Raw genomic sequence first — 15464 nt, forward strand, 5'->3', positions numbered from 1 at the left:
GGCAAATGAATTACCCCCACCTATTCTGGTGGAGTGTGAACCACAAAGCAAGAACAGAAAGAAACACAAATGTTTTAAGAGGAGCTTGATTATTTACATGATATTATCATATCTGTGTTATTAACACAATGTCAACATTTTACTTTTTAGATATCACAGTAATAATACTTCCAACACCCCTACTTGGGAACCCCTCTCACTGTTTGCATATCTCAACTGCTTGTGACCAGTTTATCTGATTGAAGGCTGATTCTTCCTTTTGACATGGTTTTATTTGAATAATAGCAGCAAATCTTTCCATTTCAAATTGCATTAAAAAAATGCAAAATTATAAATTCCATTTAAATATTCACTGCTCTAAAAGACAGGTTGTCCATGCACAGTGTCAAGTGGAATAATACACCAAACTTTTGTGAGAAATTAATATACACTTGCTGTTGTCATTATATATATAAAACATCAAGTACGCACTCATCTGACACGACAGATTAAAAAAGCTATTGCTGTTTTGGAACCTTTTTGGTTGTTTATAGTATACTTATTGTTTTGGTGTGGTGTGTCTTTCCATTGTAGGCTACTTTGCTAATAGTTTTCATATGTGGAATAATTTCCCTTAGTTTCTGAGTTTTATACTTAGCTTGCTTTCTGTCTTCCTGTTTTATTGATACTTTGTGATTTAAAATTGTTGTTTGCTTTTGTCATTGTTTTTGTGTGGACCCCAGGAAGACCAGCAACCACTTTCTGGAAGCTAATGGGATCCAATTTAAGAATAAAGATTCACCCATCACACTCAGTCATACAGACTTTAATGTAGAACATAAGACCTTTGTGATAGTAAATTAATAAATCAAATTCTCAAATCTTACATTACAGTTGGACTGTGGCTTCATATCATACACCTATAAAGGACAACACTCAAACAGTATATTAACAAATTGATTTAAGAAAAATTCAAATACTTCTGGATTCATTGTGCTCATTTGGCCGGCGGAAGCTCTGTGCTTTAAGAGAACTGGATAATAAAAGGCTACAAGAAGCCGTGGGAGGATAAATGCCAGAAAACACACACACACACACACACACACACACACACACACACACACACACACACACACACACAGCCATGTCAGTGTTGTCCGACAAAGCCTGTCTCCTGTGTGTTCGGGACGTGTGAGGTAAAGGCCCTTCATAACTGGTCAGCACCCTCGCTGACCCCTCTCATGGCTCCTCAGTTCCTGGAGGAAATGATTTTGTCAGTGTGTAAAAACAGGAGAGGAGAGGCCTGGAGGAGCATCCGCCCGGCCCACAGCACAGAAAAAAGGCTGCTTGTATACAGTGGGAAATGGAGGAGCTTCACAAGTGCTTTGTGTACCAGCCACATACAGCTGCATCAATGGGCCTGTCAAGTGAGTTATCCCTCATTCACGTCTCTTTTCTATTAAACAGACCAATCTGGCTGACACCACAATAGTGCTGCTGAACTTTTCGATGCTAGAAATGACAATTTAGAACGAAGACGCTGATAGAAACCAGCTGGTAACCATCTATTACATCTAAACAACTATTTATTTTTTCTTAAGTTTCACCTAACTTACCCCAGTTTACATTAATTTCTATTTTTATATTCCTAGGTAATACAGGTGCTTTATTTTCTATAAATTTCATGCATACTTTAATGGCAAATTAATTAAATAACCAATATTCTGCTAGCTCTTCATTATTCTCATTCTGTTTGGTTTCTCAGTTTGCTGGCAGCTTACACTACGTCTTGCTGTAAATGTCGGGATGTGAAGACAACCTCTAATCAATGAAACGTGCAAGCCGAGGCCGGACACACAGCGGCGTCTCCACTGAGGCTCCCTGGCAGGCAATTACTGTGTTTGGGAAAATAAATGAAATGACTAACAAAATAGGTCAAATTAAGTGTTTCCCAGACACACTAAAAGGACCTCCCTAATTGCTGGTCCCTGAAGGGACAAAAATACAAAAACAACAAAACATTATATTGTATCGGCCGATGGCGAGGGAAAATGGAGGAGATGGATGGAGAGCTACGAATGGGCTGGTAGCGGACGACGAGCTGAGGATAGAAAAGGACACAGCATGGCTTGTGTAATTACATGTTTTGACTCGATCGGCGGTGTGTGTACCGTCTGTCAATCAACATCAGCGAGCCCGGCGGATGGAGCAGATGGCAGAGGAAGGAATTGAGCTGGTCATTGACTTTGTTTCTGCTGAGGGAAGGAAGAGCAAGACAACAGAAGGACACTGAACTCCTCCTCTGAATCAGCGACTGACTTGTACACAGGACAGCCTAAACTAGAAGAGCCTCATTAGATACAAATATGGAGGATGTGAGAAGAAATCAATACGAAGGCCTTCGCTTCTTTTTCCATTTTACGCCTGACACTTTACCCTCCAAGATGTCGTGCCAAGATAATTCACACATCCTCGTGCTACTTTGGTCATGAGAAAATGGAGGAAAAATGCACAACTGATTAGTTTATCGAATCTCCTCACAGACCATTTCCTGTTTCCACAAGGTCCTCTGTTGTCTTTGAAGCCTGCTGCTGATGAATCTGGTTAGAAGAGAGACTTGGAGCCACAATGACATTTCCTCCACTCTCTGTTCAGGGGGATTGGGAGCTGGAAATTGCACCTCAGTGCTAAATGAAGCCTAAAGCTTTAATTAAAGGCAGCGCACAATAGGTGACGGACATCACCCACAGTTCACAGCTCTCGTGTTTCAATCCCTCACTCAAGGAAGTGTCTGGGAAATTTGGGCAGGTGTCGAGGGAAAACAAAACAACATGCGAGTGGCCCACCATTGTGGTTAAATCACCGGCACAGTCATTGTGGTTTTCAAAGGGCACAGGCTGATCCTCTGCTCCATACCTGACTAACACCCACCTCTGACAGAGGCTTAAAGGAAAAATCCACTAAATCCACCAAAGACACTTGAACACTGTTACAAAAGAGCCAGTGGTGAAGTGTTATGCATTTCTGGACTCGCTGAAATACTTGGTGGTTTTCAGTCTTGTCACTTAAGACTTTTAGTTTTATTTACCCAGATTTAAACACAAAAACAGCAGTTTCTTACACAAAGTTCTGGAGTTTTCATTGTATTTACAGAGAAGTTACAGCTGGAGGAGAGCTCAGACTAAGCTGGACATACTGAGTCCAACCTTTGTATTTATCTGTATTGTAATTTTGCCACATGCATTTTGATGGGGAAATGCCTGGGTTTTGTTTCAACGATGATTGTTTCTGCAGTAATGCAGGGTTCCTGACGAAGCATCTCAGGTTCGTTACGAATCCGAATTAAGTTTTTAATATTTAACCGAGACCAGATCTTTCTAGAATCTTTAGCTAAACAGAACAATGAAAACATGAATCATGTTTCAGTAGCAAAAAGTGGATTTTGTAGGAAAACCAATTCTGACAGAAAATGTCTGAACCACCCCCCAACAACAGCGGGAACAGAGCCAACAACAATATGAGGTAAGGAAGTTTTACCATGTCAACTTTTAACCAAACTTTTATATTTCTAGCTTTCTTTTAGAGCAACGGTCTCTAAAAGAAAGACAGAAGATGGTCTGTTTTGGGTCTAACAGTGTTATCCAGCAGCACAGGTAGTACAAACTGCAGCATGGATGCAGCCGAGGGGAGGCAGTGCCCTACATAAAATGGTGGCCTAAGAAAGTTGGGGGGTGTAGTGGCCTGTAATTGCTCACTGGGAGGCTACAAGGTTAACACTGGTCTAGACAGAACAAATCAGAGACATACTTTGCTTTGAAAAACGCTCAAGGCTGCACAACCTGCTCCAATGTGCCTGGCAGTGCAGACAATAAGCTGGGCTTTACCTTCGCTATCAGAGCTGAATGAAGACTGGAAAAGTGGTGTGGGATATACGTCTTTCATGCCACTGATATGAAATGGCCTATGTAAATGACTGACACACTCTAAAGGGCCATTCACACCAAGAACAGTAACTTTAACGATGTGAGCATTCACACTGATGAACAATAACGTGTAAAAAGTGGCCCCAACACGCTCATCATTTCCCCAATCATAGCAATCCCCCCCTAAAAAATATTTTATTCTAACTTAATTATTAACTAGTAACCATTTTTGCAAATGTCACTTTCTCCCACAATTTCATTGCAAAAAATAACTGAAAACACTGCAATGTGCATCACAACGTTTTTGAAAAGCTGCTGCGACATAATGCATTCTAGGTTGCAGGAATCCCCAACAAAGCCAGTAACATCCTGGAGGGACCGATACCGATGAGCTGTTAGTGTTGTACGTTGCACAGAGAAACATCTGGGTTCACAAAGTTCTTCAAAGATGAGAGGACAATCCACACTCTGTTATGAGAGTTTATAAGGTTGTATACCACAATATCATTGATCAAATCGCTCTGGAAGATATTGTTGGCCACTGTCGTTGTTGTTATAGTTGTGGTGTGGAATGATATATATAAAGATATATTTAGAGTTATTGTTCTTATATATTGTTATTATAAAGCTTGGTGTGGGTGGCCCTGTAGTACATTGGTTCCCAACCTTTTTCCTCAAGGGAGCCTTTTCTATCATTGAGTAGTGACTCCCGACCCCCAGATGGGAACCACTGCTTTAGTGGATGTGCTATGCAAGCTCTGACTTGATTCACAGCCTGGATGTCTGCTCTGGTTTTTCTGTTTCTGATTTTGAAATCAGCTCAGGACCCATGTCCTGAGTGTATCACTGATTCATCATTATACAGTAATATGATTATTATAAATGCATAGTGTACACACAGTAAAATGTCAAGATGGACATTATTTTTGCATAATGCGATCTTCCGTTGGTCACATCCAGTCTCAGGTAGAACCTCAGCCTGGTGACAGTCCTCACACTGCAGGGGACAGGACGGGATGGGGACCTGCACAAAAAGACACACACTCTCTCAAACAATCGCTCACTTTTTACTCACACTGCAGCAGGTCAGAGGGACAATGATGACTGTCACTGGAGCATAATGAGTGACAGGATGGTGTTACATTATGTTGCTTCAGTAGGTAAACGATTACAAGTAACAAATGAGTAAAACTCATTTTTTAAGGAATGAGTTTTTCTCATGTTTAAACTCTACTTCTACTCTTTACTCAAGTATTTTTTTGAGCCAGTAATCAATTTACTTTATCGATAACTCTGCTATATTTGCTTCACTATCACTACTAGTCTGCTGTAAAAGCAGGATTAAGGGTAGGAGGGGAGAGCGGGAGGAGCTCCTCTACTGCAGCTGTCCTGAAGAAAAATAATCTCCACCTGTCTTTTGACCAAGAAGTGATGAAACCCAGAACAAAGGCAGTTTGTAAATAATAATAATAATAAAGAGTGAATTTGTTATTTATTAGTTTTGATGACTGATAAAAAACTAATTCTTAAGAGATAACAGTTACATGAAGTGGTTGAAGTTCTGTGCTCTTAAAAACTCCACAACCTGGTGATCCTCGTTAGTGAACAAGCTGGCTTCTTGAAGTGAAATGATGGGACTGATCCCGACTGATTTCTTTTTTTAATGAACTAATACAAAACAATGACCTATATCTTATTTGTTTAATACAATCCAGAAACGGTGCACTGGTCCAAAACATTCAATGTAAGTAAAACATTCGATACACATGTGTAATAGTGTTTGCTGTTTTTTTATTTTATTATTTAAGGTTTTAATACCATAATAATGCAACATTATGGTATTCTGAAAATGATAAGGTTTAGCATAAATACATTGAATAATCTAAGTGATATATGTGCATATATACCAATCACAGGTCAAAATCTTGCTAGATTTGGCTGAATTATAAAAGCCATAAATGATACTAAACAAAGATTTGTTCGTGATAAGAGTTTTGAGAATTCTGTGCGAGCCCAAACTGCGGCCAAACCACGGAAGCAGTTTTAAAATTGGAAGTTTAAAATCAATAAATAAATAACTTAAATTTAAGTTAAGTACAAGCTAAAGTAAACTTCTTTTAAATAATTAACTGTAAATTATTATCAAAACTAATAAATAACAAATTCACTCATTAGTTACAGTTGCATGTATTATTAATAAAATATATACATTTTTAAAATCTAATTCTGTCCAGCCCAACCTGAGCTGAGTCAAATGATTTGGATCACTGAAAAGAGTGGAAATTCCCATCACTACAGGCACAGTGAAGTAAGTGGTGCACACTGTAGGTGAAAATGTAGTTAGCTAGCAAACATTTCCCTGTGTAACATTAATGTTAATGTTAACTTATGCAATTTTAATAGTGTTTATGGACCCCAGTATGCAGAAATATTCAAATACACTATATGTTGAAAAGGGAAACCTTTGAAAATGACCATGCAAGTTTTTGCAATGCCAAAATTTAGAACCAATGGTCAGTATCTTCATTCTAGGTTTAAAACACCGCTACAACCTCTGAAAGAGGATAATGGGGTGGCCAATCAGATTTTAGTAACCCCCTCTGGACACACCCCTGCTGCAGCTTTAAATTGGTGTCCTTTAGAAGGCATTTAAGATAATGTAATGCCAACTTCGGTATTAAAGTTACTTCCATAGTTGCAGTAGTAGAAAATCATAAAAATTATTAAAATGTAAAGGAACTTTTACTTCAAGTATTGAATTAAACATTTTACTTGAGTTATTTTCTATAGGAGTAATTGTACTTTTACTTAGTAAAACTGGTCACCACTGGATAAACTAAAACAGACATCTCATCAGGATTCATGCATTAGCAACAAAAAAGATTATGTCATGCCTGTCTTTGGAAAGATCTTTATTATATATACAAGTGAGGATTGAAGGAGATAAAACTTACTGTGCTGGGACTCCAGTGCGTCCCGCCGTCTCAGCAGGATCCTCTGCAGCTCCTTATCTTGGCTGTTTGATGGAGACTCTGCCTTCGGTTGGGGGGAGGATCTATTGAAATTCTCCTGCACGGTTTCAACAAAAACACATGCATACATATAGACAGCTGGTTCAGGAACAAGAGAGCTGCAAAATACAGCTCAAAATAAGCAGTTATTTTTACTGTCTGACTTTAACTGGAGTGAATGAATATTTAGAAGGACAAGAATATGTGCTCATTTAATCTGCTTTTCTTCTAACTAGCATGTAAATGTACTTTAGTGCTTTAAATGTTACAGTAGTACTTTGTCTTCGGTAAAACATGAAGAACTTGCCAACCTTTGTTGAATTTGATCATATTTTAACATTACATTCTGATGTAAGCACATGCATGTACAGTGGAGACAATAAAGTGTCCCCTCCTGCGTAAACACGCTGAAAGTTCAGCCAGTAAAATACGGCTTGTGAGGACATTTGATTGTTTTAAAGTCCCATTACCATGATTCCTTTAAGTTGCTGATAGGCAGAATTAGAGGGCAGCCTCTCCATCTGCTAAAAGGAAAATAGGAGGAAAAAGATGGGTTTGGTAAATAAACAGCAGTCTGACACATTATACTTATTTTTCCTCATTCAGCACTTAGAGGCTAAACTGCACCTCTTACCACAGAGATGAGACACTGTAAGGAAGCACGAGGACGTATGCTTTCTACAAGAAGCAAATGTGTAAACACAATCATTTTGAGTCACGTCAATTTTCCCATCCTCATTATTTATAATTACCTTGTGGAGCAGGTCTTAATGCTATCTAATTTGGCTGAGATGTTGTGGTGGAGGAACACACAGACTAAGAGATGTCTTGGCCATATGTCATGTTTTATCAAAACAAGCAGCTCCTAGATAATCCCACACACTGATGGATTTAAGAGCACTGAACAATGCACACTCTACAATGTATTAAAAACTCATTCAGGCCCGAGAACACTGGATGTCTGCAGCCGGGGCTTTAGTTTGGTGATTTCAACAAAGATAACAGCACATTTTCTGTCACAATCACAGCACAAATCACACACACACAATTCCTTTGATGACTTTTTTTATGTCCTCTGTCTACGGTGTTTAGTATTCAGCGTGAGACATCTCTGCATTTTCTACGGGACTTTTCTACCAACTTGCCGCTGTTTTCTTTGTCTTTTTGACGAACCGATTCTTCTGTTTAGTCCAAACAAATAGTGAATGTAATACACATCACTTCCTGTGTTCCTGCAGACACTGGGTACACCTGGAGTTTCACAGTGGTGTGTGTGTGTGTGTGTGCTGGTGGGAAACCAGTGGCAGCATATTTATCTCTCAAGTTTTAGTTCACCACTAAGATCCATCAACCTTACAGACTAATATTTATCTCCAGCTACTGGCAGACATCTCACTCCACTATGTTTACATGCAATCTAATTTTCCATCTTTCCCAATATGACAATATTCCACATATGATAATGGTCATGTAAACAACATGTTCTCTTTCGATATTCCTAATTCAGACATGTGGGATATGCTAATATTATATAGTATACAGTGCATTCAGAATATGCGTCTCATTTGGGTTTTTAGTGCGGTTTGCCTGTTTACGGTCAGCTCTGTGTTGTAAACAAACTAACTAGCCAACAGGCTTGAGTAGAGACACACACACAGAAGAAAAGTTCACATTTTTGGTCGGAAGGAGAAACACACCTACTATTAAACATTTAGAAAGACAGGGATATCAACAGGTTTTTGGATTATATCATTTAGCATAACAGCATGAAAAGTTAAAGCAGGAGGAAAACTATTACTATTATAATCACATTACAATACTTATTAGCAATATTAAATGAGTGGGGTTGTCCTTGCTAGTGAAATGAACAAATAAAGTGTAGGACTATGCTACACAGGTTGCAAATTACATATTAGTTGATTTTTTGAAAATGTGACAACCGTAGTGGAGATAAAATTCATAACACAGCCACATCAAGGTAACCAAACTCAGCACACAGAGGGGTATGCCAGCGCAAACTGGAGTCCGTCATGTTGAATCGCCATGCTTCTACAGTAGCCCAGAATGGACACTGTCTATAGATATGGCCTTTCACGTTTTTCAAGAGTTTGGTAGTTTCTCCTAAACACTTGCAAGGCGAGCTGTATTCAAATGTTTGCAATCTGATGCCACTAAATCCTACACACTGGACTTTTAAAAGTCAAAAACACAGCAGATGGCAGATATTGTCAGGATAATACACCATTTAAGTTACCTGTCTCCTGGTCCTATTAGGTGACTGGCTGACAGGCCGTAGTTGAACGCCTTTCTTGATCCTTTGCATCATTTCCTCCACTGCCTGCTGCTTGATGTCCACCTCTGGGAGTGATACACACAACAAGCAACAGGGACAAAGATTTTATCACCAAGCTTCAAGCTCCTTTTTCAACACAGTATTTAGCAGCTTTGCTGATACCAAATTGGAGTGTGGCTGGGAAACAGTGCCAAGAACCAAAGTGAGTTTAAATGATTTTGAGAGGTATGAGGCACTGTGTAATTCACAGCCATCATTAGCCCTGCACTTGAAATAAAGCTCATTTGGATGTAAAAGCTTAAAAATGACACGAGCCCCCAGGACCAATCAATAAAGTTTTTGTTGGAGAAACTCCAGGTTTTTACTCTTAATTATGCCACAGATATCGACTGAACTGTACCAGGGTGAATCCTGTTTTAGGGTGGATTTAGCTACAGTTAATAATCATTGCTGTGGCCACTTTTTTTTTGTAGTATTCAAAGTACACCTGTAGAGTTCAAAGCCTTTGTAGTGTGTGAGGTTGCCAAAATTATTCTGGAATGAATTTGGACTCTGTGTAAAAACACAAACACTATTCAGCAATTTTTCATCCAAAAGTTCTGCGAGGATAAGAGAGTTTCTCAAGTTCACAAAAGATGGGAACAAAAATTTGAATTCTGTAATAATGCAGCCCATTGGCAAAGAAATGTGAATATTTAATTTTCCAACATAAAACATTCAATGGCATACACAATGGAACTATTGTCAGTAAAATGTCTTTAAAATGTCACACAAAAACTATTTTGTGTTAAAGTGATAGTAAAATATTTTCCTCCGGTGCTCAGAAAGAGACTATTATTCAGGTGTCAGAGTCGAAGATCCTTGGGTGCCGCCTATTCAGCCCTGTATGTAATTCCAACAAATACCCTGTGCGTAGTGCCCAATTCAGGCCTCATATATTCAAAAACTATTTAACGAAATGAAGACACAGTATAGCCTGTTCAGTGAACATGGACGTCCTACCTGCTCCAACGAGTCAAGGCTTGCCTTTTTGTTTGCACAAATTGAAGAATTTAACATGTTGACCTAATAGGCCAATGATGGAGATTTGAGTTTGAATTTCTCATGCACCACTTGCTACAACATTTGTCCTTCTACACAAAAGTGGCTTAGATTTGCAAAGGAAGAGGCAAAAAGAATAAAATCAGAAAGGCAAAAATAGGATGAAGAAGACCAGTTCTCCTTCGCTGACATGCATGAGAAATAGCAGCCCTGGAGAGAATAAAATACAAAATGAACATACGTCGCACAGAGACAGAAAGGATATACTGAATGTCTGGATTTTGAGAGAGTATGAGTTCCAGAATATGGACATTCAGGCAACACTTCTTCCACTGTGTCACTTGGAATACAACAGATCATACTTACTTACATAATTACTGAAACACAATGAAATGTAATATTTGCAGTTATAAGATAAGAACAACTCCTCAGTCCCCAACTCTCTTTTTATACTGTTTAATCATCATTACATCCATCTGTACGTTGGTGGAATACTTAAAACTGCACAATTATCATATTTTGAAAATAGCTCATAATTTTTATAAAGCTGTGCCTGTCCAGTTGACATCACCCATTGCTTTATGGAGTCCCATTTTGAAGTGTCCAGTTTGGCTTTATAGTCTTCACCATGGTGTTTTTTAGAGCCAGTGGTGGAGACGTACTGTGAGTATCTGATCAGCACTGCCTAGTTTGACAGTTTGATCTGAGTTTGGTGCGTTGAGCTGGACGGACTCACTGAGAATGAGCAAGGTAGTACCGCCCTAAAGCATACCCTGCTTTATGGTCTATTTGACTCTAAATGGGACCATCAGTGTCTAAATGAACATCATGCTGTATGGAAGAAGACTGAAACTAGAGACTGAGACCATAAACTCATTCTGTTTACTGAGCTCATAAATCAAATGAGAAGATGGCTAATTTGTGCACTTTTTTTCTGCAGCCCATGGAGCTTCCCCCTGCTGGCCATTAGAAAGAATGCAGGTTTAAGACACTTTGACTTCACTTCACATATCCAGAAGCCCTGGTCACTAATTACATACTGTCAATGGTTATGGTATATTTAATATATATGTAAAGATCCCCACAAGACATGCATAATGACACATACAAAAAGTCTGCTTGGAACAACAATGTGTGTTTTTTTTGTGTTTTTCCACAAAAAAAGTAGAATTTCCACATTCAAATCCTTAAAAAGTCTTCTGCCTCATTCCAAAATCTCTGAATATGCAAATGTTGTTCATTTCTAAAGTTTTCCTGCTGGACACAAGATGTCTCCTACTTCACTGTAAAGTCCATTCTCAGTGGATGTGCACTGGTGGCTTCAAGTTTCTACATCACACTGTACAAATACTGGACCAGGACTGACTTCCAAACTATTTGTCACAAATCATGCTTGTAAAGATCCAGTTTGTAGGATTTAGTAGTATCTAGCAGAGTAGTTACAGATCATAACTCACTTGCTTCACCTTTACTTTCTAAGCCTGTAGATGGCCCCAAAACTCGCAAATGCCTCTATCTAGTTTTTGGTTTGTCCATTCTGGGCTACTGTAGAAACGTGATGGTCTGTAGATAAAAACATCTCACTCGAAGGTAACAAAAACACAAAATGTTTTATATTCAGGTGATTATACACGTATGAAACATAACTATGAATATTATGTTACATATCTGCCAATAGATGCTTCAATGTTGCACACTGGATCTTTAAAATCAGATTTTCAGTGAGCACAGAGAAACGTTCCACTTTCATCAGATGACTGTGAAAATCCTACTGTCAGACTCTGCACATACATCATTCTGCACAGTGAAGATCAGACATTACACTATAGGAACAACATATTTCTGACTGGAGGGGATTTAATATTATACAAAATAATTACAAAAAAATAACATAACATTTCAACAGATATTTGGACATAGTTAGACTGTCTGACTGAGTTTTTTGATCTATTGGTGTCTGGATCATGTGACACTGTGACTTCAACTTGATGCCATATTTAAGCCACTTTTTGTTTAGCTTACCTGACACAGAAGAATGTGACAGGTCCGTTTCCCTTTCTAGCTCTCACAGCCAAACACAGCAGAGCATTCACACTTTTTGGAAAAGTCCTTCAGCTGAGCATGCAGGGTAATTGTTGTTCTCTATTTTAGTCTTCATCTTACTTGTTCTTCTTAATGTTCTCTTCCATTCTGCGCTCACTATCACCTTCAAAACTTGTGTTTTTGACAGCTGGTTGTGTTGTTGTAGAAAGAACCAAATACAATTAAACTCTTACAATGCTGGTGCATTACTGGCTCAGCTGGTGCATTACTGTAAAACAAGAAAGGCCTGCATCGGGTAACACTGTATGCTAGAAAAATAATGGACACTGCCAGACAATCCAAGTGGAAAGCCCTGCATAACATTTTGTGAATGTTAGATGTGTACCTGGTGTCTTGGCAGAGTCCTGGTCCACCAGTGGGATGTCAGTATTAACATCTCTTCTCTTTCGGATCAATGACAACAGCGAACTTAAGGGGAAGGCACAAATGGAGATTGTTTAGGCAGCTTGTTTAGCAAGGTTTTAATCATAATTATACAATAGCTTTTCATTGTTGCATGCAAACCAGAATGTCACAATTTTAAACTTTTCTCTCACTTACCTATTATAACAGCAAAAAAAAACAAAAAACAAAAACAACGATACAGTTATAACCAGATAGTTAAGCAGACAGTCAGTGCCAATTCAACATGCTGGACTGGTGATATCAGCTGATAAAGGCCAACTAAAGGCCCACAGTGCCAGACACAGGTGGCTGTGGCTCAGAGGAAGAGTGGGTCATCCACTAATTGGAAGGTTGTGGGTTCAAAACCCGGCTCCTCCCGCCACATGTCGAAGTATCCTTGAGCAAGATACTGAACCCCAAATTGCTCCTGATGCTGTGCATCAGTGTATGAATGAGTTAGTTTCTGTTCAACTTTGCCATCACTTAGTGAATGTGTGTGAAAGGGTGAATGTGGTATGTAGTGTAAAAGCGCTTTGAGTGGTCGGAAGACTAGAAAGGCGCTATACAAGTACAGGTCCATTTACCATTTACCATTTACATTCATGTTCATAGTTGTCTAATGGCATTAGATGGCTGTTTTGGTGCTTACAGAAAAAATCTGATTTTTTTAAAAGGAGAAGATTAATTCTAAGAGATTTTCATCAATATTTTATGGGTGTGCATCCAAATATTGCTTCCTGCTGCAAAAGCACATTCAATAATATTAAAAATGGTAAACCTGAGACATATATATAAAGCTTTGGTCACACAGAAATACTGTCATAATATCAATATTATACTTTGTTTTGAAAGGATTATTATAGTATTAATTCATATTATTTTACTATAATAACACTATTGTTTTTACATGATATAATTATTATCACTATAATCTTTGAACTTTATAAATACAATTTATTTTTATTTTTCTTCCTTACCCCACAATAGACACACACTCACATTACCCACACTGACCCTAATAACTGTCACAAAATGTCATCAATGTACCACGTATATCATTAACAAATAAAAGGAAAAAGACACACTGGCACACTATGTAACTGACCAGAAATAGGGTGGTCACACACTACAAGATATTTCGTAATCTATCAGCAGTCATACTTTAGTAGTGACCTACAGTTTGATTGTGATTGCGATTAAAAAACGTAAAAAAATATACATATTATTATACATATGTCTATAGAACCTCGGAGCCAGAATGTTTCAGTGTGCAAAGCTATATATACAGTCAATGGTGCAAAGTCATTTCATTGTATGAAAGGTGTATCAAAAACAAAGCCCTAACTGATGATACATAGAGCACGCTGTGTGATCAAACCTGAGCGGGTTGGAAGCTGGAGGGGCCGGAGGAGGTGGAGGTGGTGGGGGAGGCGGAGGTGCTGGAGCTGGGGGAGGATTGGTAGCTGCCTGCAGCTTCTTCTGGAGCTCCTCAACTGTCCAATGAAACACATCCCGTTACAGTACACACACAGCAACAGCACCGCCAACAGAAAAATAAACTATTATAGTCAAGAAGACTTGACAACTAAATGGTCTTCCATGTTGACAAAAACTATGAAAAGAATCTCATGGTCATACATAAATCAAATGGGGCCTGTTGCTGGAGCCCACACACACACATACACATTGCTCCCTCTACAGTGTTGATTCTGCATATCGTCCTGTCATACAGTTTAATGTCCCACAGTGCATCCTGTCCTTAGTGTTCCAAATATGTCTTCACCTGTAAACCGCAGATCCTTGACCTCCACTTCAGCCTTGGAGCATTTGTCACTGTAATCACTCTTCTCCTCCTCCATGAGCTCCAGTTTACGCTTCAATGCAGACAGTTCCCTCTGAGTCTCACAGCTCCTCAGCCTGTCTTCGATCTGCTCTATCTGAGGACGTACCAACCACAGCACACAGACATTTGTACAGCCTGCTGCATGTTTTTATCACAACAGAAGTATCTGCTGCCATACCTCCAGACATCAGAACAGCTTCTTTCCTCAGGCTTTGGGACTGCTAAATTCATCCACAGAACTCCATCATGCAATAGTTTTTAATTACTTATTTATTAAACTTGCTGTACGTGTAAAGTGAACTACAACCTGAATTTCATTATACAACTCTGCCTTGTAAAATGACCTTAAATTACCTTATGTCCTTGCATCATCCCACGTTTTTTTTGTAGCAAATTCAAAATGTCAAAAAGTGCACTGTGGGTGGATTAGCCACATTAGTTGAGAAATGTATTGATCCAAGCTAACTGCTAATGTTTCAGAGAATGTCCTTGTTTTGCCAGGTACTGCACATAAATCATGATGCCAGAAAATAAAGAAGAAGAACAAGAGAGAACTGGCAAGAGCTTCAGAAACAAGATAATTTGATTTAAAGAATGTTCTGTGGGTGACCTTAAAGCCATAATATATAAGATTTCCGCATTAAAATGTCTATAAACACTAGAGCCAGGTTCTATATGTAGTTGTAGTTGTGTACTTCCATTATCCCAAATGTTCCTAACAATGTTCAAACTCCGAGAAATCTGTTATTTTATTCTGATAAACGCTGCGTTTCACCGGTCGCCTGTCGATGGCGTCATATCCCCTTTGTGCCTGCGTCAGCGTTGTGGTTGTCTGCCAGAAGCTGTCATACATTGACTGTTGATCCAGTTTGAAGCCACATTGTTAC

At 38.8% G+C, this 15464-nt stretch overlaps 1 protein-coding gene across 3 annotated transcripts in view; it reads right to left on the bottom strand.

Annotated features, from left to right (window-relative positions):
* Nucleotides 1–789: 789 nt before the first annotated feature.
* shtn1 (shootin 1) overlaps nt 790–15464 on the bottom strand; it is a 67571-nt gene continuing 52896 nt past the window's right edge. Inside the window, exons 10-16 of one of the 3 annotated variants that reach the window (XM_051423955.1) lie at nt 14518–14671; nt 14113–14227; nt 12676–12758; nt 9168–9271; nt 7384–7434; nt 6857–6971; nt 790–4926 (exon numbers count right to left, since the gene is read on the bottom strand). In XM_051423955.1, the coding sequence (XP_051279915.1) occupies nt 4895–4926; nt 6857–6971; nt 7384–7434; nt 9168–9271; nt 12676–12758; nt 14113–14227; nt 14518–14671 (654 nt within the window). In that variant the 3' untranslated portion in view covers nt 790–4894. The other 2 variants (XM_051423944.1, XM_051423965.1) reach the window with 2 other exon arrangements.

Source organism: Dicentrarchus labrax, unplaced genomic scaffold (genome assembly GCF_905237075.1).
Source record: "Dicentrarchus labrax unplaced genomic scaffold, dlabrax2021, whole genome shotgun sequence".
Lineage (NCBI taxonomy): Eukaryota > Metazoa > Chordata > Actinopteri > Moronidae > Dicentrarchus > Dicentrarchus labrax.